The sequence below is a fragment of the Harpia harpyja genome, chromosome 20 (genome assembly GCF_026419915.1).
Source record: "Harpia harpyja isolate bHarHar1 chromosome 20, bHarHar1 primary haplotype, whole genome shotgun sequence".
Lineage (NCBI taxonomy): Eukaryota > Metazoa > Chordata > Aves > Accipitriformes > Accipitridae > Harpia > Harpia harpyja.
This window is the reverse complement of record NC_068959.1, coordinates 10,603,363-10,627,792: the sequence shown is the minus strand read 5'-3', so window position 1 is coordinate 10,627,792 and position 24,430 is coordinate 10,603,363. Positions and strand designations below refer to the sequence as shown.

The 24,430-nt window shown below is 55.3% G+C and overlaps 4 protein-coding genes across 6 annotated transcripts in view; 2 read left to right on the top strand and 2 right to left on the bottom strand.

Annotated features, from left to right (window-relative positions):
- Nucleotides 1-554: 554 nt before the first annotated feature.
- MXD3 (MAX dimerization protein 3) lies at nt 555-2,134 on the top strand. Its single transcript, XM_052772119.1, has 5 exons — nt 555-802; nt 882-911; nt 1,012-1,126; nt 1,251-1,416; nt 1,503-2,134. The coding sequence occupies exons 1-5, from the start codon at nt 633-635 to the stop codon at nt 1,610-1,612; spliced, it is 591 nt and encodes a 196-aa protein (XP_052628079.1). The 5' UTR covers nt 555-632; the 3' UTR covers nt 1,613-2,134.
- An 87-nt stretch (nt 2,135-2,221) lies between these two features.
- On the bottom strand, nt 2,222-4,346 carry PRELID1 (PRELI domain containing 1). The gene is made up of 5 exons (XM_052772118.1): nt 4,137-4,346; nt 3,503-3,728; nt 3,312-3,425; nt 2,955-3,033; nt 2,222-2,511 (listed from the first exon to the last, which is right to left on the bottom strand). Exons 1-5 carry the CDS (start codon nt 4,226-4,228, stop codon nt 2,375-2,377), a joined length of 648 nt encoding a protein of 215 aa, XP_052628078.1. The 5' UTR covers nt 4,229-4,346; the 3' UTR covers nt 2,222-2,374.
- A 73-nt stretch (nt 4,347-4,419) lies between these two features.
- Nucleotides 4,420-7,204, top strand: RAB24 (RAB24, member RAS oncogene family). Its single transcript, XM_052771957.1, has 8 exons — nt 4,420-4,614; nt 4,890-4,958; nt 5,084-5,162; nt 5,314-5,381; nt 5,488-5,587; nt 6,002-6,052; nt 6,161-6,223; nt 6,739-7,204. Exons 1-8 carry the CDS (start codon nt 4,498-4,500, stop codon nt 6,801-6,803), a joined length of 612 nt encoding a protein of 203 aa, XP_052627917.1. The 5' UTR covers nt 4,420-4,497; the 3' UTR covers nt 6,804-7,204.
- Nucleotides 7,205-11,500: 4,296 nt separating this feature from the next.
- NSD1 (nuclear receptor binding SET domain protein 1) overlaps nt 11,501-24,430 on the bottom strand; it is a 63,429-nt gene continuing 50,499 nt past the window's right edge. For 2 of the 3 annotated variants that reach the window (XM_052771954.1, XM_052771956.1), the window contains exons 21-23: nt 23,950-24,056; nt 20,478-20,682; nt 11,501-16,375 (exon numbers count right to left, since the gene is read on the bottom strand). In XM_052771954.1, the coding sequence (XP_052627914.1) occupies nt 14,043-16,375; nt 20,478-20,682; nt 23,950-24,056 (2,645 nt within the window). In that variant the 3' untranslated portion in view covers nt 11,501-14,042. The remainder of the gene's footprint in view (nt 16,376-20,477; nt 20,683-23,949; nt 24,057-24,430) is intronic. The other variant, XM_052771955.1, reaches the window with a different exon arrangement.

Genomic DNA, 24,430 nt, shown 5'->3' with positions numbered 1-24,430 from the left:
ACTTTGGCTGCTGTTGGGCCCGGGGCAGAGTCTTCCCCCCCTCCGCCCCCCCCGGGGCCTGGTCTGAGACGGTGCAAACAGCCCTCACATGACGGCGGGTGCCCCGGGGCCGCCCGGGCCGTGCCCGGAGGCTGGCCCTCCCCCCCCCCCGCCCGGGGCCCGGCCCTCCCCTCCCCACCCCGCCGCCTCCGCCCCATGGATTTTAATAAAGAGATAAACCCGCCCAGCTGGGCCCTGTGGCGCTGAGACGCGGCGGTTCCCGGGGGGTGGGTGGGAGCAGCCGGCTCGGGGACACTCGTGGGTGCCGGGGGGGTGCCCCGCGTGGAGTGGGTGGCAGTGGGGGTGCGCAGGCAGCCTGGCTTACGTGGACACACGCGCGCGCGTTCCGTCCCACCGGCGTGACCGCACACGCACCGACACGTCCCCCCACGGGCGTGCACGGACCTGGACCCGGGCGCACCCCATTCGGGGGCGTGGCCTAGCGCTGGAGGGGGCGTATCCCGCGCCGTCCCTCCCGCCGATTCAAATTTGAAGCACGCGCTTTCCCGCCCGAATTTGTTTCCCCGCCGCGCCGACGTCAGCGCCCCGGGGCGCCCAACAGCCAATGAACGCGCGGCTCGTCCTCCCCAGCCATGGAGCCGGCGGTCACCAGCATCCAGGTGCTGCTGCAGGCGGCCGAGTTCCTGGAGCGGCGGGAGCGCGGGGCGGTCGGTCCCCGGTACCCGCCGTGCCTGGCCGAGGCCGAGCACGGCTACGCCTCGCTCTGCCCCGCGCGGTCCCGCCGGGCCGTGGGCAGCGTCAGGTGAGCGGCGGGGCTTGGTGGCGGGGGTGGCGGCGGCGGCCGGTAGCGCCGGTTCTGATCACCGGGGGCTCTCCCGCAGGTCGGTGCACAACGCGCTGGAGAAGCACAGGTACGGGGTGGGGAGCGGCGGGGCAGGGGGTGGCCGTGCCCGTGGCCCCCTCGGGATTGACAGCCGTTTCGCCCGTGTCCCCCCCCTGCCCTGGCCACAGGAGAGCCCAGCTCCGGCGCTGCCTGGAGCGGCTGAAGCAGCAGGTGCCGGTAGGCGCGGGGCCGGCCCGTTCCACCACGCTGAGCCTCCTGCACCGTGCCCGGCTTCACATCCAGGTGAGGTGGGTGGCCCTGCCGCCTCTCGGGGGCCCTCCGGCCGGGGACCCGGCCAGAGGGCCCCCAAGAGGCAACAGTGCTGCCCAGCTTAGGACCCCGTTCGCGGTTCACTGGATCCCCACAGAGGCTGGAGGAGCAAGAGCTGAGGGCACGGAGGGCCAAGGACCGCCTGCGTAACCGGCAGCGGAGCCTGCGGCGGCGGCTGGAACGGCTGCTCTCACCCACCGGAGGGGAACGGGCACGGGCAGACAGCCTAGACTCGTCCCAGCTCTCAGAGCCCTCCGAGGGAGGTGAGTGAGGGGAGGGAGGCTGGGCAGGGAAGGGGAGGCTGCCGGGCGCCTGATCCAGCCTCCCCTCCGCCCTCCCTGGTGCCCAGAGGATGCCGAGATAGAGGGGGATGGTGCGGTGTTCAGCGGGGACCTGCTGCCCGGCTTCTGCACCGGGAGGGACCACAGCTACTCCAGCCCTCGCAGCCCTGCGTCCTGACAGCGCCCGCTGCCTTTCCTGCACTGCCTGCCTGCCTCCTCCCTGCCCGCCGCTGCTGCAAACGCAGCCTCCGCCGGCCTCGTCATGGCTGCCCGGGTAAGGGGCCACGGGGTGGGTGCAAGCACCTGGCTTGGCCCCCCCACAGCTGGGCCACTAAGTGGCACCAGCCACGGCGCTGGGCGCACAGGGCTGGCACAGCACTGTGGCACCCGCTGTGCACCGGAATGTACTGCAAGAGGTGCTGGATGAGGGCCCGGCTGTCACAGGGACACCCTCCTGCCTCCCCCTCATGCGCGCCCAGGCAGGCTGGGGGCCGGGGGCTGCCTGGCGTGGGTGTGGGGCAGTGCCGCACCCAGCAGACACGGCTACAGCAGGGCTCTGCTGCCCCTGGAGAGCCAGGAAGGGGAAACGAATGCATTAAGCAACCTGCCTTCACACTCCCGCAGCCGCCCCCCTCTCTTGTACATACCTGACACCGTTCTAGTAAAGGCACTTGGTGAAACTCCTGCCTGTGTCTTGCCTGCAAGCCCAGACCCCAGGCAGCGGGCTGGACCCCCAGAGAGGACAGCGCTGGGCTCTGCTCTAGCCAGGCCAGCCCCAGGCCCAGTCTGAGGTGGGAGTAAATTCTTTAATGATAATTACATCTCAGAAAGGGTCTAACAGCAGCTGATTGTCAGACTTGTACAGTTTGTTTAAAAATATAAAATCTAAGGAGGCTCCTATCTGTTCTGGTGCAGCCAGCGCCTGCCTGTGCCCGGCCCCTCACACGTACTGCTTCTTCTTGGTGGCTGCCTTGCTCGCCAAGTCCTTGGCTTTCTCCGTAGCAGCCAGAGCCGTCTCCTTGGCTTTCTCGGTCGCTTCCTTAGCTGTCTCCACCAATGTTTTGGATGGAGCTTCTCCTGTAACATGGAAGTTGTTAACCCAGCCCCAGCGGGCCCCCGCCCTGCCCTGGCACAGGAGTGCCAGCTGATGCAAGCTAGACCAGCCCCATCGCCTAGGCACAGAGGCGACTTCCGCATGCGGTGGCGAAGATGAGCCTGGTGCTCCTGACCTGCGTGCGTCAGGGCACGTCGCGAAGGGGAACTGCAGGCACGTGACTGCTGCCGTGTTACATCCCCTCCTGCCTGCACTCCGCCCCTGCCCGGCCTTCTAAGTGCTGCCTGGCTGCTCCGCTCAGGAAGAGCGGGCTGTGCCAAGACATGGGGGCAAAGGCAAAGGACAAGGATTTCACAGTCAGATTAGTTCAAGCCACGACCTGCCCCTGGACTGAAGTGTTCCCAGTGTGGCCTGTAACTCTAAGAGACCCGTCCCGGTCAGCCCCAGCCTGCCCTTGGGTGCTCACCTTGCATTCTTGCTAGCACGTATTCAAATCCCTTAGTGCTCTTGGTCACGTTGCTTTTGAACCTGGCCAGACCAAACTCCTGCAAGGGAAAAGTCAGTGAAGGTGCAAGCCCAGCTCCCTGGTCAGACACAGCCCCTGGGTCTTTGTCCCAGCTTGACCAGTCCCAAAAGTCTGGTGAGGTCATGACCACCAGCAGTGATGGTTCTCGGCACCCCAAGAGTTCATGAGAATTGGGGGAACAAGGGGCAAGGGTGGAAAAACCAGCACAGGGAAGGGGTAGAGCAGGGAGGAGCAGCAGCTTTAAAGCCTCTCCAAAGGAGGGTATGCAGCGCTGCTCGAGCAGTTAGCAGCACTCACCTGGACAGCCCGCGAGACACCAAACAGGCTGGATGAGACCCAGGCTTCCCGCTTGACCTCAGTCCAGTTGCTGTTCTCCGGGTTCACCTGGTACACGCAGCGCTCCTCCACCACCTGCACGAGGCACAGCGTCGCTGCAGACACTGACCGGCACCTGCCACCCGGCCGCATGCCCGCCCGCGGGCACCTACCATGAGACGCGCGTGGTTGATGTTCCAGGTGAATGTGGTCATGGTTCGGTTCTTGGGGTCCACGATAGAGTCCTCCAGGATGTAGACGGAGTGGGCGACATTGGCCGGGAAGAAGCGCTCTGCCCAGCGGGGCATCCGGTTGGTCTTGGTCAGGAGCCGCCGGGAGAGCAGCTTGTGGTCCGCCGTCACCTCCCGGTGCACGATATCTTCAGTCAGGACATGTTTGCTAAAATGGGGAGGGGGAAGAAAACATCAGGCTCTGCTCCTGGCCAACCCCCACCCCCCCCCGGGGCTGGGACCCACCAGGCGCTGCGGGGGTGGGGAAAAGAGCTGTGGTATTAAGGGAGAGGAGGAACCAGCTGCCTCCTGGCAACTGCTGGTGTGGGGCACCCATCCCTGAAGTCTCTGGTGGTGGGGGGAGCACAGGGCCCTGCCCCCGTGGGACCCCCGGGGACGGGGCTTGGGGGGGGCGGGGGGGCTAGGGGTCACCATCCCGCGGGGGACCGGGGTGAAGGACCCTTCGGAGGGGGGCAGAGGGCCGCGGCAGATCGCGCGGAGGGGCCTGTTTGGGGGGGGGGGGGCGGAGGGGAGGGCCCCGGTGGAAGCCCTGAGGGGGGGGGCGGCCGTGGCGCACCTGTAGGGGTTGGGGTAGCGCTGCCAGAAGGCGGCGAAGACCTGGTCCCAGGGCCCCTTGAGGACGCCCAGGCTGGCGCAGTACTTCCCCATGGGCCTCCGCCGCCGCTCAGGCCCGCGCCGCCGCGCCCGCTCCGGCCCGCGCCTGCTGGGCGGCCGCCATGCGGCCTCTGCCCGCCGCCACCGCCCGCCCCGCCCCGCCGCGCCGCGTCGCGCACTTCCGCCTCGCCCCTGCGCACTTCCGCCGCTGGCCCCCGCCCCCTCCCCTTCCCCCCGCCCCGCCGCGCGCTTCCGCCGCGCCGGCCCCGCCCCGCCCGGTTGCGGCCCCGCCCCGCGGCGGCGGCGGCGGCGGCGGCGGGAGGATGAGCGGTCGGCGGGTGGACGCCAAGGTGGTGCTGCTGGGGCAGGAGGGCGTGGGCAAGAGCAGCCTGGTGGAGCGCTGCGCCCACCGCCGCTTCCGGCCCGGGCCCTACCAGAACGTGAGTGACCGCACCGGGCACCGGCCCTGCCGTCGGACGGGCCACCCCGGGGGGGGGGGGGTTCCTCCACGTCCCCGGGACGGTGTCCCCGGGATGGTGCCCCGCGCGTCCTCGGGCCGGTCCCCCTCGTTTCCCCACCGAGTCCCCGGCTGGGTTCCCCCGGGCCGGTTCCCCCTTCCCCGTGTTCCCGGGCCAGATGCCCACCGCGTCCCCGGGCCGGTGCCCCCGGTGTCCCCCGGGGTCGGTGCCCACCGCCCCTCCTGCTTCCCTTCCAGACGATCGGAGCCGCCTTCGTGGCTAAGGTGATGTCCGTGGGGGACCAGACGGTGACCCTGGGGATCTGGGTAAGTGCGGGGGCGAGGGCTGTGCCAGCACCCCGCTGCCGTCCCCGGCCACCCCCATCCCCCCCCCGCCGTGGGGACCCCCGAGACGCCCCCCCACCTGCTGAGTGCTTCCCTGTCACCCCCAGGACACGGCTGGTTCGGAGCGCTACGAGGCCATGAGCCGCATCTACTACCGCGGGGCACGGGCCGCTGTCGTCTGCTACGGTAAGGGCACGATGCCGCGTGAAGAGGAAGGAGCCGGCGGCCACGAAGGTCCCGGGCTGACTTGGTGCCGGCATCGGCACCAGTGGGTCAGGCTTCGCAGCGGGGGGTGGGTGCAGGAGGGAGGGGGCAGACCCTGACCCCTCTCCCCCAGATCTCACCGACAGCAGCAGCTTCCAGCGAGCCAAGTTCTGGGTGAACGAGCTGCAGAACTGCGAGGAGGTACGGCCGGGCCGGGGGGGCTGCAGAACCTTGCCGATGGGGAAGGGGAGCCCGTGGCTGTGCCGGGTCGGCAGGTGCATCCCTCCCGCCCCTCTGCCTGCCACAGGGCTGCCGGATCTACCTGTGCGGCACCAAGAGCGACTTGCTGGAGGAGGACAGGAGGAAGCGGGGGGTTGACTTCCATGACGTGCAGGACTACGCTGACGGTACGGCCGGGCACTGCATGGGGCCGGGATGCTCGCGGCTGGGCAGTGCTGGCCCTTCCCGGGCTTCCGCAGCACCAAATGGGTGGGGGGCGAGGGGGGGTGCAGCTGCTGCATCCATGCGTGCCTGGGAGGTGCGAGGTGCTCTGCCCTTGCCCGGGACCCACAGTGGATCCAATGGCTCCAGACACCAGCGCTCCCTGCGCAGTACGGCCCCGGATCTGCCAGGGACCTCCCTGGGCACGGCATGTCCCGACACAGGCAGGCACGTGGCCAGCTGGGCCAAGGGGACGGGAGCCTGGATCCCTGCCAGCCCGCTGTCTGCAGCCATGCCTGAGGGGTGACTCCGGGGGGAGGCAAGCCTGCGGGGCTACATCCTGCACCCGCAGCAGGCGCTAACCTGGGGCCTCGTTTCAGAGATCAAGGCAGAGCTCTTCGAGACCTCCAGTAAGACGGGCCAGAGCGTGGGTGAGTAACCCCCTCGCTGCTGGCCATGACCCTGCCTGAGCAGGGCTGGGGGGGGGGTCTGCCAGGCAGTGGGACTGCCCGCCCCCACCCTGCCTGCTCTCCCCGCAGATGAGCTGTTCCAGAAGGTGGCTGAGGACTACGTCCACTTCACCGCCTTCCAGGTGATGACAGGTGAGTGGGCATGATCCATCCCTCCCCAAGCACCCTTGCCCGTGCCAGGGGGGTGCATGTGCCGTGGGAAGGGTGTGGAAGACGAGCGCTGTGACATTTGGCAGGGCACTTCTTTGCCCCCACCCTCCCTGGGGCCGCTGCGGCTCTGAGCCGGGGGTTGTCCCGTGGAGCTTGGGTCCCCTCACGACGTCCTTGTCCCCACTCAGGCCAGGCTCAGCACATCCACCCAACTGGGCCATGGGTGGCCTTTGGCAGACAGGCAGCCAGGGGCCTTGCCTGGCTGTGGGACTGGCTCTCGGCTCTGCACCAGGCCTGTCCAGGCGTGCTCAGCCCGGCTACGCCTCCAGCCCTGGGCTGTGCCGTGGCCGTGAGCCCTGCTGCTTCTCTGCAGGGCCACCAAACCCCTCCCCAAGGGACCTGCCAGGGCCCAGGCCTGGCACCGGCAGCTTTTGGGCTCCCACACAGCATTGTGCGTGTGGATGTGCCGGCAGCCTGCCACCCCTGCTCTCTTCCAGAGGAGAAAGGTGTTGACCTGGGCCAGAGGAGCGGCGCCTACTTCTACAGCTGCTGCCACCACTGAGACCTCCTGCCAAAAGGGAACTGCTGCTGCCAGCCGGGCAGCCGGTGCACGCCGGACTCCTCCATTTTTTTTTACCTGCTGTGTTTTAGCTGTATGGGCCCGTCTGCAACGCGGCAGCAGCACGCAGCCCCGCAGACTGCTCTCCTCCCGGCGTGCGGAGCGGCAGAGGGCTGCCGTGTGGTGCCGGGAGCCTCCTGTGGTGCCAGAAGCCGTGGGCCATCACCCCTGGGGACCCTCTCCCTGCCACCCGGCTTCTGCAGAAGCTGCTTCCCCGAGTCACTGCTGTGGTCCAGCAGCAGCCGTTAACTTATTCTCTCGGAGATGCTGCCTGATACTTTGCAGATTTATTTAAGCGTCTTCTCTCGAGGTGTACAATGTAAATAAAACGCATTGTGGTCTGAGCTGTCCCCCTGCCTGCGCTGCTGCCGTGCGAGGCTGTCAGAGCTCTCCCTTCCCTGCCGCAGGTGTCTGGGCACAGCCAGGCTCCCCCCATGCCCTCCCACTCAGCAAGACAAACCACAAGAGGACATCGAGAGTAAAGTTAAACTTTACTTTACAGTAATTTTTCTTCTATATACAAAGAATTACAGTACATGTTCTGGGAGCACCTGGGCAGGGCAACCCTCTTTTCATCATAAGTTTCACATACACAGCCAACAGTCTAAGGGGAGCAAAATGAAAGTAATCAATGGTCCAAGACTCTCCCCTCTCCCTCTTCTAAAAATAATATACATGCTGGAAATATGTAGGTTTCTCTTACCCGCTCTTGCATCCCTGCTTAGAACCGACAGAGTCCCAGCCAGGGCCGAGCACCCATACGTCCTCCACACAGTGGTCACCCCAGCCACCACCCCGGCACCCACCCACAGCTGCAGCTGGCCCCCGCCTCAGCTGGGCACCTCGACTCCCGCTGCATTTCCCTCCGGCCGAGCCTGCGGGACAGGATTCTGCGGGGTACTCCCCTCTGCCACCACCCCGCGGGCAGCAGACCTCAGTGGTGAAGGAACGCAGCGTGGGGCTGCTCACACTAAGGCTTCCCCCCCTTCTCTGAGCAAACTTCCCACTCATGGCTTCAGCGCAACCTATGCCACTGCCACGGGTGGCCCCCCCGTGTCCCTCCTCCCCGTCCCCAGGCAGTGAGGAAGGGGGAGCAGGCAGCCAGGGCCACCCTCATTGGGACCCCCAGCCTAGCCGGCAGCCAGGACCCCAGCCGAGAGCACGTGGCACCGGAAGGTGGCAGGGGACGTTCAAAGCCAGGCGCAGTATCTGATGCGTTCGGTGTCTCGGAGGCGAGCGGGCTGGCGGAGCGGTGAACTCGTCACCGCAATTAAGCAGGGCCGGGAGCGCCACTGCTGAAGGGCTTCTCCTGCCTGTTGCAGGGAGAGCTGCTCCCTGCCTGCTCCCTGCCTGCGCCAGCCGCTGCCGACACACCTGACCTCCTCCCACCCACACTGGCCAGGGCTGCCCTCAGCTCCAGCCACGCTCCACCTTGAGCCTCCCGGTGCTGCTGCTTCTCCTTTTAACAAGTTCCCAGTGTCTAAAAAAATACACAAAACCCAGTTCCTTGAAGTCAACAACTCGGAAACATCAGAAAAAAACAAAAACTGAAACCAGCTCAGTACCAAACGGACACAAAGAACATGCAGTTAGCGGACGCCTGCCTTGCTTCACGTGGCTCTACTCGCTCCCTACACCCGCGGGGCCCACCGGCACACTGGTTTGAGTCTCAAAACCATCATAAATTGAAGGAACCGAGTCACGCCTCGTCCTGGTTCCGTCACGCATGCCAAAGCCCAGCACCAGCTATCAGGGGACAGGATTCAGCCAGCGAAGGAACCTCCAGCCCACGGGCTACGAGTCGTGAGTTCAGCCCTACTGTGCTAAGCTGCCAAACGGTTTACAATAGCACCACAATAGCCCAAGTGCTTCGCCAAGGGCAAACTGATTAAAACTTTACCTTGAAATAGGACATAGCAACACCCATTTCTCAGATTTCCCTAGGAGGTAGATTCAGTGCTGTAGGGACTGTCCATCACCGCCTCTTCCCCAGCCCAAGCTCGCGCATGCCGTCCCCCTGCACTGGACTTTGTTTAGATCGCTTTTGGAGGACCCGGAGCAGAAATCTTGCCTTTTCCCACCTCCTGCTAAGCGAGGGCACTGCCACCCCGCAAGCGAGACTCCCGCTGGAGCCAGGCAAGCAGCAGAGTTGTCCCCAAGCTCCATCTCCCAAGCCCTGCGAGTCCTGAGCACCCATCAGCCCAGCCGTGCTGCTGCAAGAGGCACAGCCTCGGCTGCAAATGCTGCCACCAGCGTTATCACTATCACAGGGCAGTAATTAGCACGGACAAAGCCCAGGTGATCAAACATGCTGCGAGCCCTTGCCGGCCCCCTCCATACTTTCAGAGTAGCTGCACGGTTTGCCGCTTTGCTTTAACACTCACTGGCTGGCAAAGGCTGAAAGCCTCATCAGTAATTTAGGGCAAAGCACATTACAAGCAGGTTACAATTATGGTTATTCCAAACATCAAGCAAAATCAGAAGTTAAGGCTGAAATTAAAAATAAACAGGTGTTGGAGGTCTGAGGTTTCTCAAACTCCCCCTGCCCTGTCACAATGCTGGCAGCGGGATCCAGGTAGGAGCAGTGTGCATCCACAGCGTGCTCAGGCTAAACCGCTGCTGAGATGCATCAGGGTTAGGGCTGCTTTTTCTTGATTTTTCTTCCTTTTTTTCCGTGAAACTGAGCTGAAGCTCTTCTAGCACCCTCAATCAGCATCATCTCACCTTAGTACGTTTCTGTCTTTTAGATTCAACCATCTCTCTCCCCTCTTGAATTTTAACAACAGCCACACACCTTCAAAGCGAAGCCTGTGCCTGTGTGTGTGGGGGGGTGTTTAACCCTGAATTATAACGCATGCTCCCACAGTACCACCTGGATACTTTGTGCATTGAAGTGAATCTGGTTCTTGTCGGTTTTTTTTGTTAAACAGGAAAAGTTTTAACTTGAGAACAGCAATAAAGCAAGCTACCACGAGCTAGTTGGCATGTGAAGATGTGCAGTAGATTATTCCTTACAGCGGTCACTTTTCTCCTAGATTCACCAGAGCCTTGGATGACAGTGGGCACCAGCCCAGCGAGCTGGTGCAGATGGGACTGGCCAAGCAGGACAGCGACCTGTGCCTGCTCCTCTCCTGCCCAGGCGTCCCACAGGTCCTGTGGTCGCTCCCCCTTTGCAACCCTCCTCCCCTGCCTGGGCAGGCAGCCTGAGCCCATAGGAGTCCCTGACCACGCTGTTACTCCTCACCAGAGCTCCTCCGTCACCAAAGGTCAGCTGGGACCCTCCTGCCCACCATGAAAATCCACCACTGAAGTGGGGCCCACTGTGGGACGGAGGCCCCAGCCCACTGCTCTGAGCAGGGGCAGCCAAGCAATCCTGACAGCAAGGATGTTGATCAGCGAAGCATTTGTATGGGAGCAAATCCTTCATCCCCTTCAGAACTGGGAAGGGGAGCCATTCCTGCAAGTGGGAACGGGCTCATGAGCCTGGGAAGCTCCCTTGAGCCTCCCTGGGACAGCAGGGAAAGGGATACAGCTCTGAGCAGAAATAATTACACCCTTGATTCTGCTTCTACAACTCTCCGCAACAGTGAATCAACACAAGAGTCACCTCTCGCCCACCCTGGGTGCAATTATGGCTGACCCAAGACTGTTAGTGGCCAGGTGATCAGATCCCTCCAACCACGGAGCTGCAGCAAACCTGGCCGAGCCCAGCGCAAGAGGTTGGGGAGGCTGGAGCAGAGCAGCAGCACCCTCTCTCCAGCAGGAGCAGTCTGCCAGGGGTACGTGTTATCCGTCGCTTTCCTCTACCTTAAAAAAACCCACTGATTCAAACTGGCTGAACTCCGAAAGCAGCAATGAACTGCAGAAAATTAACTCAACTACCTCAGTACAAGACATCTCCCTCTCCTCCTCCAAGGCAGTGCTACCAGCTGCCACCAACAGCGAGAGCTGCCTCAAGTGCTAAAGAAGCCCACATTTCCTTCGCAACTGTTTTGTTGCCCGGAGCCTTTTCTCAGCCCATGCTCATGCTCCCTGCAGATGAAGGCAGGCTGGGCAGGGCAGGGCTGCTAGGACCTATTTCCACGCCTGGTCAGACCTCACCTGTCTTGTTGAGGTGACCAGGTAGACAGCCATTCCTAACAGCACCACTACTCCCTCTGCAAGCCCCATGGACATCTGAAAAAGCCTTCCTGATCTGACAGAGCATCACCCAGGGGCCCAAGGAGGGCAAGGAGCAAAGAGCAGCTTGCTGGCTTCCTCCTTCAATGACGTTTCCACACATCAATTTTACTGAGCAGCCTCCCAGCTATGCTGAAGTCAACTTTCCGACAGTAGCTGGAAGGTAGCAAGCCAGAAACCTGGATCCTCATGGAAAAGGCATGAAGGGAGACAAGAGAGGTGGGGTATGGTCAGATGCAAGGAATAAGGCTGCGGGTTTGAAATGCCATGCAACAGTTCAATCCACATTCACTGTTCAAAACAAGCTTTTGGCTAAGAGCCTGCTGCTTGAAAGGCTGCTGCTGCCATGAACCTCACCCTACCACGTGAGCACATGATTTATAGAAGTGATTTTTTCAAACCTGCACTTACGAGAATTCATTGAGAACTTCTCCATTTTACAGATTTAAAAAAGCCTGCACCAAAAATATTCACAGTTTATTTTTCATGAAACAAGTAGCTAGTTAACACGTGACAATGCGAAGCGGAGGTGGACAGAGCAGTGCAGATACCTTTCTAGTTACAGCTGTAGCTGGCTGGGTGGCTGGCACGGAGGTTACCCTACTTACACAATCTACATGACTAAGTCCAGCTCATGGGAAGGCCTATAAATGTAAATTCAAGATTTATTTTCCTTCTCACACATGATAAATACTTAATATACTGAACGTCATTACCATTTTTTTAAATTTTGTTTAAAAAAGTTAATGAATGCCCTTAGATTATCTTCTCTCTCTCAATGGCTCTGAGGAGTTGTCCTGATTCCCTTTGTGCAGGAGTCGCGCAGAAACACAAGCTGCTTGCATTTCCCCAGTTTCAGCAGCAAGCAGGAACTGACCTGCCAGTCTTCCCGGAAAAAAAAAATGTTAAACAGTAAGTTTCCATAAGCCATAAAGCTTTTCGAAGTTGCTAGCTATTCTACAAAGGATCTGAAATGATTCGGACTAGAGAAGAGATGCACCATAGCACTGGTAATGTCCCCTCGTGCCCAGCACACCCGGCCTTCACAGCAGGACATTGTCTTGGGGTGCATACATCAGGAAAGGAGAAAGGATCAGGATTTGTCTCAGTACAAGTGTCTGCCTCCCTTCATAGAAAACCACAAAGCTCATGACTGTCTGCTCTGGGAGCAGCAGGCACTTGCAAGCCAGGTGGGAACAAGGACCTGCTCCCACATGAGAGGGAGAGGGTCAGCCTGGAGCTGAACGCTCCCTTTCCAGGGAGGGACTGGTGGATCTGCCTGGAAGCAGAAGGATACGCTGGAGCTGTGCAATGGTCTGGTAGCGGGCACGGAGATCCGAGGCTGCAGCACCCGGATCGGCGGAGCTCAGGCAAACCACAGAGGTAATGTGTTGTGAAAGTGGGAGAGTGTGTCGGTCAGCAGTGCTTCCTTGGCAGGATACCAACCCCATCCAGCCCGAGCAGCGCTGCCCAGGGAGGCCCATCCTCCTGCCTGCAAGGGTGCCGGCGGTTGCAAGACGCCACTCTGCAGGTCCCTGGGATGCTACCGCTTGCCCCACGAGTACCACGGCCAAGTGAACTTCTGCCTCAACGCTTGAGTAAACAGCTTTCAGCAGGCCTAGTCTGGACACCAGCCTGATGACCACCAGGTACTAAACATCTCCTTAACTGGAAAAGGGAGAAGAGGAAAAAAGAAAGCCAGCCAGCTGCTGGAACCCACCGTCTTCCAGTGTGAGAACTACTATTCAGTTGGAAGGACACACATGCGCACACACACACACGCACACCGACACGGTCCAGTTAATTCAAGTCTCCTTTGGTTGTAGAAGAGTTAAGCCAGAAGCTACCCAAGGGGAAGGTGTCGAGATGGGTCCCGATACAGCTACGGCACCCTTGCCTCCGTGCTGTGTAGCGAACGGTACAGGCTTCACTTGCAGCTCAGCAGTGCGTCCTGCTGCTGGGAAGACCAGGTATGATGCGAACACGTCCTGAACATGTCTGAGGCAAGGGGAGAAAAGACTGCTCAGTCTGCTGGCTCATGGTGACGACAAAAAGTCAAGAGACTGGATGGAAATTTGAAAGGGAGCACCACCACCCTGCTAGGGTGGTGCTCAGCACCTTGGGGAAACCCACTCTGCCCTACTCTGCTATTGCTGCTTTATAGGTCACAATGTTTTCAAGTGCAGGAAACACTCTGCATGTCCTGTGCTAAAGGATTAAGACACAAGAATGAAAAAACTGCCAGATGGCTTCTTCCAAGATGACACTTTCCCCTCACCTCCTTCAGATTCCCCGTTTCTCGGGCCTGGCCAGTCTCAGCTTTGTACAAAGGAGCCTGAATGAATATTGTCTATTGCTGGAGAAAACTGCACTGAGCGAGTGCAGCAGGCTCCTCTCCCAGCTCAGCTGCAGACGATAGCTGTCCTTCAGTGAACTACGCACGCAGCATGTCCCAGTGAACATATGGACAAACCTCGCAAAGCAACACCCTGCAGGGACAGAGACCTGGGCAGATGACAGATAAACCCGTTCCCTGCTTCTACAGAGTCCAGCAAGGGCGTACACCTGACTGCTCACCGCCTGATCCCTGAAACATCTCCAGTCCCAGGGCAGCCTGACTGATCTGCTTCCTCTAAATACAGTAATAAGAGCAAGGCCCCTAGCTGTACCTGGGAACCCGCCTACGAATCAGACCTGGAGCTTGAACACGTTGGATCAGTAATGTGACCATTTAAATGGAATTGGAGATTTTTACGCAGAGTGGACTCTTTATTTCAGCTTTACCATTTGTAAAAGGAAGAGGAAAAGGTCACGGATGCTCTCTCCCTTCGGCTGGGCCACACTCAGACTTAAGAGAATGTCCTTGCTCATGTCACGAGAGAATATGGATGGGATGTGCATGGGTTAGGGGCTGGGCTCAGGGAAGTGAATAAAAAAAACAAAACAAAGATCCCCCTCCCTAAACATTAAAAGACTGAAACCTGCCTCCCATATTCACCAACCTCACTTTGGCTCTGAGTCGGCCAACTCACGACACACAGAATCCTGGTTACGGGCTAGCGCTGTGTTTTGTTCAGGCAAAGGGTCCTGCCCCCGAGGAGTCTGTGCTTTTCCACTCAGCCAAGAAATCTGGTCAATTGTCTGAATGTTTGTGACAAGCCACTGCATCTGCTCTGGGGGCACCGGTGCTTCCCTGGCTGGCCGAGGGGTCTGCTCAAATGCACGCAATCTCTCTGATGTCCAAGGGGTTTGCTCTGCAGGGGCTGAGGCCACTTCCCAGCTGGGTTGAAGGGTTGGCTCTGGTAGTTTCTCTGCTGTCCGGGCTGGCTGCTCTGCAGGCATCAGGGCTTTTGCAGTGGGCCAGTGGGTTTGCTCATGCGTCTGTAGTTTCTCCATAGGCCAAGGTACCTGTCCAACATGTGTCACCGCCTTCCCAGCAGACCAAGAGATTTGCTCACCAGCTAACATGGTCCTCTCTTTCTGCTGGGGACTCAGCTCCACAGCTGGGGCTCCTCTCTCTTTTGGCTGAGCATTCTGGTCAACAGGCCGCAGCGCCTTCTCCGACAGCAACAGCCTCGGAGCCGACGCAGCCAGAGGCTTGTCCAAGGCTTGAGGCCGAGGAGCCACGGCAGCAGCCAGCTTGTCCGATGTCTGGGGCCACGGGGCTGTAAGAGTGAGAGACCTCTCTGAGAGCTGAGGCCGAACCACCCCAGAGCTGAGCACCTTCTCCGGAGGCAGGACCCGCAGGGCCCCGGAGTCGGCAGCCTTCTCTGAAGGCAGGGACCGCAGCACCCCAGGGGTGAGTGCCTTCTGCAGGAGTGGGATCCGCAGGGCCCCTGAGCCGAGAGCCTTCTCCATGGGCAGGATGTGCGGTGACCGGGAGCCAGGAGCTTTCTCCGGAGGCAGGGGCCGCAGCGCCCCTAAGCTGGGAGCCTTCTCTGTGGACAGGATCCGTGGCATCCCTGAGGCAGGAGCCTTCTCCGGAGGCAGGAGACGGGGCACCCCAGAGCTGGGAGCGTTCTCCATGGCTGGGACCCGCACTGCCCTGGAGAAGGAAGCCTTCTCTGGAGGTGGCGGCCGTGGCACAGCCGATCCAGAAGCCTTCTCGATGGGCAGGATCCGCGAGACTGGTGAGCCGGGGACTTTTTCAATGGGCAGAGGCCACAGCACCCCAGGACCAGGAGCCATCTCTGATGCTGGGACCTGTGGCACCATGGAGCTGGGAGCCTTTTCCACAGACCGAAGCTGTGGACTCTGGGCAGAAGCTTTGTCGAATGGCTGAGGCTGATCGGCCACAGGAGGCTCATCCACTGGCTGGGACTGCAGGGTCCCCACCGTGGTGAAAAGTCTGTCCGACAGCTGAGGATGCAGGCATTTCACTGGGAACTCATCCAGCAGCTCAGGCTGCTGGGTCCTGGTGTCAATGAGAGACTTGTCTGATAACCCCAAAACCCCAGGGGCGGCTGGAGGCTCGTCCGACAGCTGGAGCTGCAGGGCACCAGCAGTAACAAGCGACTCGTCTGATGACTGTGGAGTTCCCGGAGGAGATTTGCTCGGCAGATGAGACTGTGAGGCATCACTGGAGGACTCGTCCAGTGGCCACAGCACCGCATTGGTGGGAGGTTTGTCGGGCTGCTGAGGCCTCAGCGCTAGGATGATGGGTTGCTTCTCTGACTGCAGCCTTAGGGACAGGGCAGCCTGGGGCCTGTCCGACGGCTGCAGGCGGAGCGACAGGGTTGTGGGAGGTTTGTCTGAAGGCTGCAGCCGGAGCGAGAGGGTGGTGGGGGGTTTGTTGGATGGCTTCAGCCTCAGTGACAAGGTAGTGGGGGGTTTATTTGATGGTGGCAGTCTCAGCGCCAGGGTGGCGGGTGGTTTGTCTGGTGGAGGCAGCCTGAGGGCCAGGGTGGTGGGGGGCTTGTTTGATGGCTGCAACCTCAAGGCTAGGGTGGTGGGGGGCTTGTCTGACGGTGGCAGCTTCAGCGCTAGGGTAGCGGGGGATTTTTCTGGTGACTGCAGTCTGAGGGCCACAGACTGAGGTAGGCTGTCCAGAGGCTGAACGCTCAGGTCTGTGTCTGCAGGCGGCTGCTCTGGTGGCTGGGTGTCTTCGCTGTTAGTCAGGGCTCCTATGGGAGGCACATACTCACGAATTTCTCCTGGCTCTAGAGGGTTAGGCCCACAAGGATCGTGCTCTGTGCAGCACAAACGTCCATCTAGCTTGGAGATGAAGAGCATGCCTTCCCGGTGCTGCTTGCAGAAGGACCTGGGGCACATCTCGCAGAAAGAAGCTGCTTCCTTACCACACATATCACACTGATGCCACGGGCACTCCCATTTTCCTGCAGCACAGACATATGAGAAAAGACATACCTTAGGAGTGGTACAAGAGGAAGGGAAAAGGCCTGCTGCAAAGGAAGTTCAAGGGAGAGTGGGAACAACCCTGTAATGCTTCCATACAATACTACATATGTCTTCCTCAGTTTCTGCCATAACTCCCAGGCTTGACGTGCAGTTAACAGGAACTTGCATTGTCAGAAGCAACAAGGGCAACGATAATCATGACAAACAAAAGCCAGGCTACGTCAGACCAAAAGCCCATCTGGTTCCAGCACGACACTAACCAATACAGACACCTAGAGAAGAGCAGACACCCCCAGCTTGCACACCTCTGGGGCTCTCATTTCCACAGACAACAGTGATATCTGTGTATAATACACCCAAGGGACTTTTTAAGTAGGTGCATCAGGTTCATCTAAGTCTTCATTAATTCTGGGCCCACAGCCTCCCTTCCTGTTTATCAGAAAGAAGAAGCAAGAGAGCAGTGATCACAAGGGAGTAAGTTTCTATTGTCTCTGTACCCAAAGGCGCCTTCCTTAACCTCTGTGTATGGCCATGATAAAAATACTGTTTAACACAAAGCCAAGCTGCTCCCTGAGGAGCTCCATGTCCATGCTGAATCTACCCACCATCAGTATCAACACCATCACAGAGGAACAACATTACACTTCAGAGATTGCTGCTGTTTTCAACTGTAGATGACCTCACTGGTTCAGCCCCCCTGCTCCCCAGCTAAGGCTGCTGCCGTCTCTACCAAACGCTTCTCACCAGTTCATGGACGCAAGGAACAGTGAGACCACTTGCACCCAGCATACACAATGCCGAGTTCCTGACCTCTCACCATAGGATCAGCATGGCTGTCTTTCCAAATACGCCTCCTGCCTCCATGCTCCCCCCCACACCCATAGCCCCATGCCCCCCCCAGCCTCCTGCCTTGCTGTGAAGAGCAGCTCCTTGCAGACCAGCCCTCGCACGGGGCAGCCTGCGCTTCAGAGCGCAAGTGGTGATGGAGGGCAGCCATGGACACCAGCCGGGCCACAGCACTTCCCAGCCTCCCTGAACCAAGCCCACACATCCATGGCTTTGGCTACCAGCTCTTTTCCAGGGAGGATGGAAGAGAGCATGACCGCAGCACAGCACTGAGCAACTGTGGGCACTTCTTCATGCACTTGTGCAACACCAGCTCTCCACTCCCCTCTCGCATGCTGCTTTTCCCCTGGATTGAAGACAACACGTAGCATGTTTTTCCCCTTTTGAAGCTAGTCTAAGGCTTCTGTTCTGGTCTCAAAATATGTACACTGCTTTTCTGTGTCTTTTCCAATTTTTCAGCATCCTTTTCAGAGTGGGGATGTTTAACACTACATGTGGTTTCCCCTCTTCCATGCTCACAGTGCTGCAGCACAGGCTGTCGCTGCTCCTCCCACAGCATCAGCAACCCAGACAGCCACACTCAGCACTCACTTTGGCCACTGGGAAGACTCTGGGACTACTGTTGTAGAGGCCATTTGTACGGATGGAAAAACAAAATAAGTCAAAAGCTGCCAGTATGTTGCAGGAAGGATAAATCCTATCAAACCACTCTAATGGTCTTTGACAGGATAAAAGGCCTAATGAATAAGCAGCTTCTCCAGAGACAGCCCGGAGCTGTCGGAAGTAAGATCACACAATTAGTAACATGCAAACAAGCAGGAAATTCCAATTAACTCGACAGCAGTGCCCATGGCAGAGGAAACATTTGAAGTAAAAAGTGCTGAACCTTTCATGTCCTGCATGATACTCTAAGGAGCGGGCTATGAAAATAGCAGCCTATGTGTAATAAGAGTAAAATGGCTACAACTGACTGAAAATCATTCTCAGAAAACAGCTATTAATGGTCTTCTGGCAAACTGAGGAGGCGTTTCCAATGACATCCTTCAGGAGCCTATTTTAGTCTGTATTTTATTTTAAATTTCTGGAAGCAGAACAGCAAATACTCTTACAGAAACAGGTAGATAACAACAAGGCTTTGAGGGACTGCAAAAATCTGGTTCTAACCAGATTCAGGTTCAGAATTTAAAATGGACAGATGCTCTTGCACCAACAAGATGCAATTAAATAAAGACCAGTGCAAAGCTGGACTGCAGGAGGAAGAAATAAATTAAGTATGTGAAAAGGATCAAGACAAGGACTCAAGGATGACAGAGCAAATCACAAACATCACATAAATATAAAAGTTATTTTTGCAAAACAAGTCGAATCTCATTTCCTGAGAATTTTTATGTAAAACACAAAATATAATCATTCTCTTCTGTTGGTGTTAGCAAGGCCTCAGCTGCAATACTGTTAAAATACTTGTTACCACAGTTTTAAAAATGTGTAGGCAAGTGGGACACAGTCCAGAGCAGACCAAGAATAATAATTTTAGAAAATAAGAGCTGCAAGGAGAGACTGTGTTTGTTTAAGCCCAAAAAGGACTAAGGAGATAACAGTCTCCCAGTATGTAAAAAAAAAAAAAGGGGGGGGTGGGGGTGGGGGATGTGGTATCTGAGAGATGACAATCCTTTGTTTTTTCAAGTCAGGCTGTCAGGAGAAACTTTTCATATGCAAAGCAGGGGAACAGGCTAAAGCGTGGATTCTCCTTTACTGGAGACTTTAAAGCATAGGAAAACCTGCCAGGATGTTACAGCACCCTGTCTTAGCACACAAAAACAGGATAGAAAGGTGATAATCAGGACTCCCTCACCCTGCATGACGATGTTCCATAGGAATGACCTGCACTCCCGTTGGCTTTAACATTGCTGTTACAGCGTTTGTTCAATAATGCCCTATTCTCCCCAAAACTTAACACGTGCACACACAAAATTTCTGTCATCTACAAAATATGCTACTAGCCCTTCTACACCTTCTGCCAAATTACAGCTACAGGTGCTGAATGCCCAGTTCTGGCTCCCCACAGTGTGCCAACAGAAACACTCTTGTCACAGTGACTCTCCTGGCAGTTACTTTCAGAGACCGCTTGGTTCCATGTTTCTCAGCCTGCCTCCGATGTGTTCAGAAAACACTGTACAGAGCTGCATAGAGAATTTCTAATTATGACAACGCTTACAGTATTAAATCAAAAGATTTACAGCCCCCTAAACAAATTACTTCAATGCAGTTGCTTTTATTAACCACATTTATTATCTTAGCAAAAAACCCTAAATTAGGTTTGATGAGTTTTTCTACCTAAAAACTTGTCACCCAGTATTGTTTATATTCTTACCATTTAATTCTTTAGGCACTTGATCCCGTATCAGCTTTTCCATCCTCCTGGCCTGGCAGACATCGAGTTAACTGGCCTACCAAGACTAAGGTCAGACTTTTTCCCTTTCTGTGCACTGGTTAAACCTGAACACTCATCAAAGGTTGCAGGAGCTCCTTTAGTAACCAAGACAAATTGAAACAACAGAGGAAACACGCCCCATAACCAGCTCCCTTACAATTTTTAAATGCAACTTAAATTTCTCCCTCTAATAGATGTTACTTTACACCTCTTGAGCTACTAATGAACTCAGAGCTCTTTTATCACTCATACAGGGAGCCTATTTCTTTCTCTGCACCCAAGGAGAAGTACTTTTCAAGTATTTTTTCTTTTTATTTCAAATTTCTGTTCTCAGATTTCACCACAAACTAGGATATGCTTTGATAGCGTTCTCTTCCTTGACCATGAACTCATGGCTATTCAGACACCTAACACATTCCTCTCTAACTCCTATTTTCCATCAGTGCTTTTCCTCACCATTCAACTCACTCAGTTGTCTTCAACTTTGGGAAAACGGCCAATCTGAGGAACCAAAACCTCAACTATTGTTGGGACTGTCCTCTGCCAGGCCCCAAGGATGGGGTCAGCTCACAAGCACCATTTCTTAGGCAAGGACCAGCTCCCCCTTCGGCAATTAATTCATCTTTTTGCAGTCACAGTGGGGTGCAAACCAGGGTTGTGTGGGCCACAAGGTCTGTTCAAGTGAGAAAGATTTCTCTACATTTTAAGATGCTGTGAAGTGAGTGCAAGGTGATGAGCAGCACCTGGGACACCTGGAGCCAACACAGTGACCCAAGCAGAGCCCAGCTGTGCAGAGCACTGACCTGCAGGTCTCTTGGTCAGGTTGAGGCAGTCTGCGTGGTACACCTTGGGGCAGCCTGGCTTCTTACAAGAAACTAGCTGCCCTCCGTCCCCACAGCTGAAACACTCGTCCTCTCGCTCCTTCATCACCTCCGCCTGCGACCTGCGCTTCATCTGCGGCCGTCTCTTTAGCTTCTTGGACTTTTCCTCAGTGAGGCTGGGTTGGCTCTGCAGGTGAGACAATGTCAGTTAATGCAGGTCTCTGCCCCTTCCATCTGTTCCCTTCCTGCCACAGTGGATATAACTGCAAACCCTGCAAATAAAAATCCCACTGCCAGCCATACCTGAAACATACGTAGCATCTCTACAGTGCTTCATAATATTTGGCAACCAATTTACTACACAAATAGTTCTCATTTTTTTTGAAAGAGCCTGGGAGCCCTGCACCAAAGCCTGGTTAAACATGGGATATATACAATTAGCAACAGCAGAATGAGGAGCCAGGGGCTGCCTGGCATCACTGAGCTCATGCCACCTGTCAGACTCTTCAGGTCCTCAGTCAAAGCGGGTGGGTCTCCTTGCACACCCATGACTCATGAGGAGTCTCTCCCAGGCCTTCCTGCACTTTTTGACATTCCTCACTCCTCTCAATTTTCAGTCTGAATTTATCTGTGATCAGTATAGACCTATTTGTTCTTGTGTTAACACTGCTCTTTTCCAGCAGAAGTTTTTCTCTCTCCCTGAAGTAACCACCGGGACACACTCTCTGCTTCTCACAAACCAAACACTTTCACAGTCTGCACCCTCAGTCTTCTGAATGGCTTTTCTCTGCACTTACTGAGTTTATTTCCCCCAAGCACAAGTTACAGAATTATGCATGCTAGTTCAGATGACACCTCACAGGCCATGTACAATGACATCAACACTTCTCTGGAAGAATAGGAAATCCCTCCCAAAGCACCACCTGCATTTGCCTTTTTCACAGCTGCATTGCAACAGCAGCTCAGTCCTGCGGCAGCTGAACTGCACAATGGCTCCTTCTCCACCATGACTGTTCATCGATGACCTTCTCATGGCAGATTTGTTTCTGCTATTACCTTCCAGGTGTGTACTCTGGCATACTGAATCTCTGAACTCCAGCCCATTCCCAGTTATACTTAGCTATTCCTTTGCAACTGCCCCATCCTATCCCATACCGATGACACCTGACATCTTTGTGTCATCAGTACAGTTAGATTACCATGCTTTCAACAGCTGTGTTACAGGCAGTAATGAAATAACCACAACTAGTCCCAAGATTGGCATCTAAATGGCTTAAGTGCTCTTTTCTCTGGCCTAAGGCTTCCTCAAACGCTGCCCCCCCCCCCCCCCGCCTCCATTTCAAGCCAGGTCCTCAGAGCACTCCTAACCCCCTAGCACAGATCCTCTCCAGGCTAAGCCTCCCATTGTACCAAACACTCAACTCCTCAAAGATGATGCTTCCTGTCCCCAGTCAGTGACCTTATCAAAGCACTATCAGTTTAGTTTATCTAAACAAACATGAGCTACATTTTATGCCATTTTCCACATATCTTCATGTCAAAATATGTGTTCTCCACGCAGAACATCTCTGTGTGCTGAGATGATGCCTACAAGGCAATTTTTGCATCCTTTATTCTGCGTAAATATTGGGCACTATTTTCATCACTCTCCTAGCAAGATTAAAAACAAGAGCACCAAAACATTTAAAGACCTTTGTCTCCAGACCTACAATTTCAGAATTCAGCAGCGGTGGTTATCCAGCTGTCCTGCCGCTAGGGAGTTACATCTCTTGATTGTTTCCTTCCCCTTCACATGTGGATATTTCTGTTTTCATACCATCATTCCCATTGACAATGGGGACGAGTCAGGCCCTTCTTATCATTGAAAATGCAGGCAGTGAAATCACTCCACCTAAACCATTCCACCTATTCTCAGCCCCTAGTACCTCGGCCAGCTAATTACAAAGAGAACAAGAAAAACCTTTCACGGCTAATTTGAATGTCCAAGCAAGGTCTAACAGCTGGACTAAGTGATTCCCACTTGCTCACCGCAGCACAATAGACTCCCAAACATTATTCCACACTCCCAGTTAGAAAGGTCACTTTTAAGAGTGAACTTGAACATAATCAGCGAAGTTTTGTCTTGCTGTATCTTCAGGAAGCTTAAAAATGCATCTACTGTGGGATGAATTAAAAAAAAAAAAAACAACAACAAAAAAACCCCCAAACAAACAAACCCCGAGGTACTGTTTTCTTGGGTATTGTTTTTTAGCCCATATCATCATGATGGAATGAGTCACCTCAGGCATCACAATGGACCATTAATGCCAACTAAAGGGCACCTTTCTCCCATTTCCATCATGCAACCTGCAATTCCAGGGCAAAAATGACAGTCAAGCCATGTATAACACAGGAGCAGCACAAAATCAATTAACTTTAAATCGCAGCCCAAAAAAGAACTAAATACATCAGATGTGTAATTCACCTCACCTGTCAACTTCTGAAGACAAAGTTTTTTTAATCGTAAGTTAATTTTTCCGCAGAACTAAGCTCTCTAGAGAATTCACAAAACCTTCCCTATATATTGATGGGGCTTAACAACTGTGCTACTGGAGCTTTTAACCCTTAACTGTGGGTAAGCAAGCCGCCAGTATCCACTTCTTCATTCAGCCGCCAGAGCACAGGGATTACACACTGATTTGGTGAAGCTCTTGAAACAAATCAAGAGCTGAGACATAGATTTAGCTGGTGACAGCTGGGAACTCAGCCAACTGCTCCTGTTATTTCCTTTTCCCAGTGAGAACCAGCTCACACAAGAAGTAATTGAAATAAATTCCTGTTACTGCAACATTACAGTTGCAACATGAAGCTCTCAAAAGTCAGGAAGTTCTAAAAGCTAGTGATTTTTCTACTTCAGATATGGCAAATTTCTTATTCCTGTCTGATGTGTGCACTTCAGTTGCTTAACCAAAAGGAGAAAAAACCAGGAACTTTCTTATTGCAGCAAAGATGGTGATGTAGAAGCCTTCTGGCTCTAAAGCAACTCCAAGTCTGAAGGAATGTGAGTTTGCCGGCCTTCCATGCATGCTCACAATTTACTCAGGCCTTTACTTTGGAAAATGGGCTGAGCTGTGGTTCCTTGGTTATAAAATGGAAGCCTTTCCCATGCCTGTCCTTTGCTCCTCTAATGTGATGGAAATTGTCATGCTAGTAAGCAGAAAATTCTGAAAAAAATCCTTCATTTACTCTTTTGTTGTAAAATACAATTTCCTGTCATTATTTATAGCAACTCTAATAATTCACGTCTAAGATCTGCACTCTTAGAATGAAAACTTGGATGTTCAACTCATTTCAAGCAGTGCTTTCATGGCCACACTGAAACCAGATTACCCTTCCTGAGATCTCTGCAACAAATGATACACATCTACACAAAGGGATAATTTGGAAGAACAAAAGCTTAAAGGAGGCATCATACCTTTGGCCGTACTCCTAGGAAGCCACTGCAATTTGGGGCACCACATTTACAAACAGTCTTTCCATTTCCCAAACACTCCAGATTGTAGTTGAAAGTCAGCTCAGTCCCTGGCACAAAAGCATATCAAAACCAAGCAAGTTGTAATGAACTATGGAGCAGAACATCTTACTGCTGAAGTAAAAGCACTTTTGAAATATAATGACACAAATGACTGTCACAACTACACAAGGATACCAGCTATTAATTTACCCATAGATCTGTGTGGATTGAAAATTCATTGCAACCCTACACTCCTATCACATACTACAGCCAAAAAGAGCATTCAACCCCACACTGTAGCATGCTTAGTTCCATTCCTCGACCCTGTAAATTAGAGCTATGAACCTCCATTTATATCATGGATGTATGTGTTTCATTATGTCAATGCTGGTGTTAAGTCTCATGACTGCCTACGTGAAAACAAAAATTAAATATCTTCCCA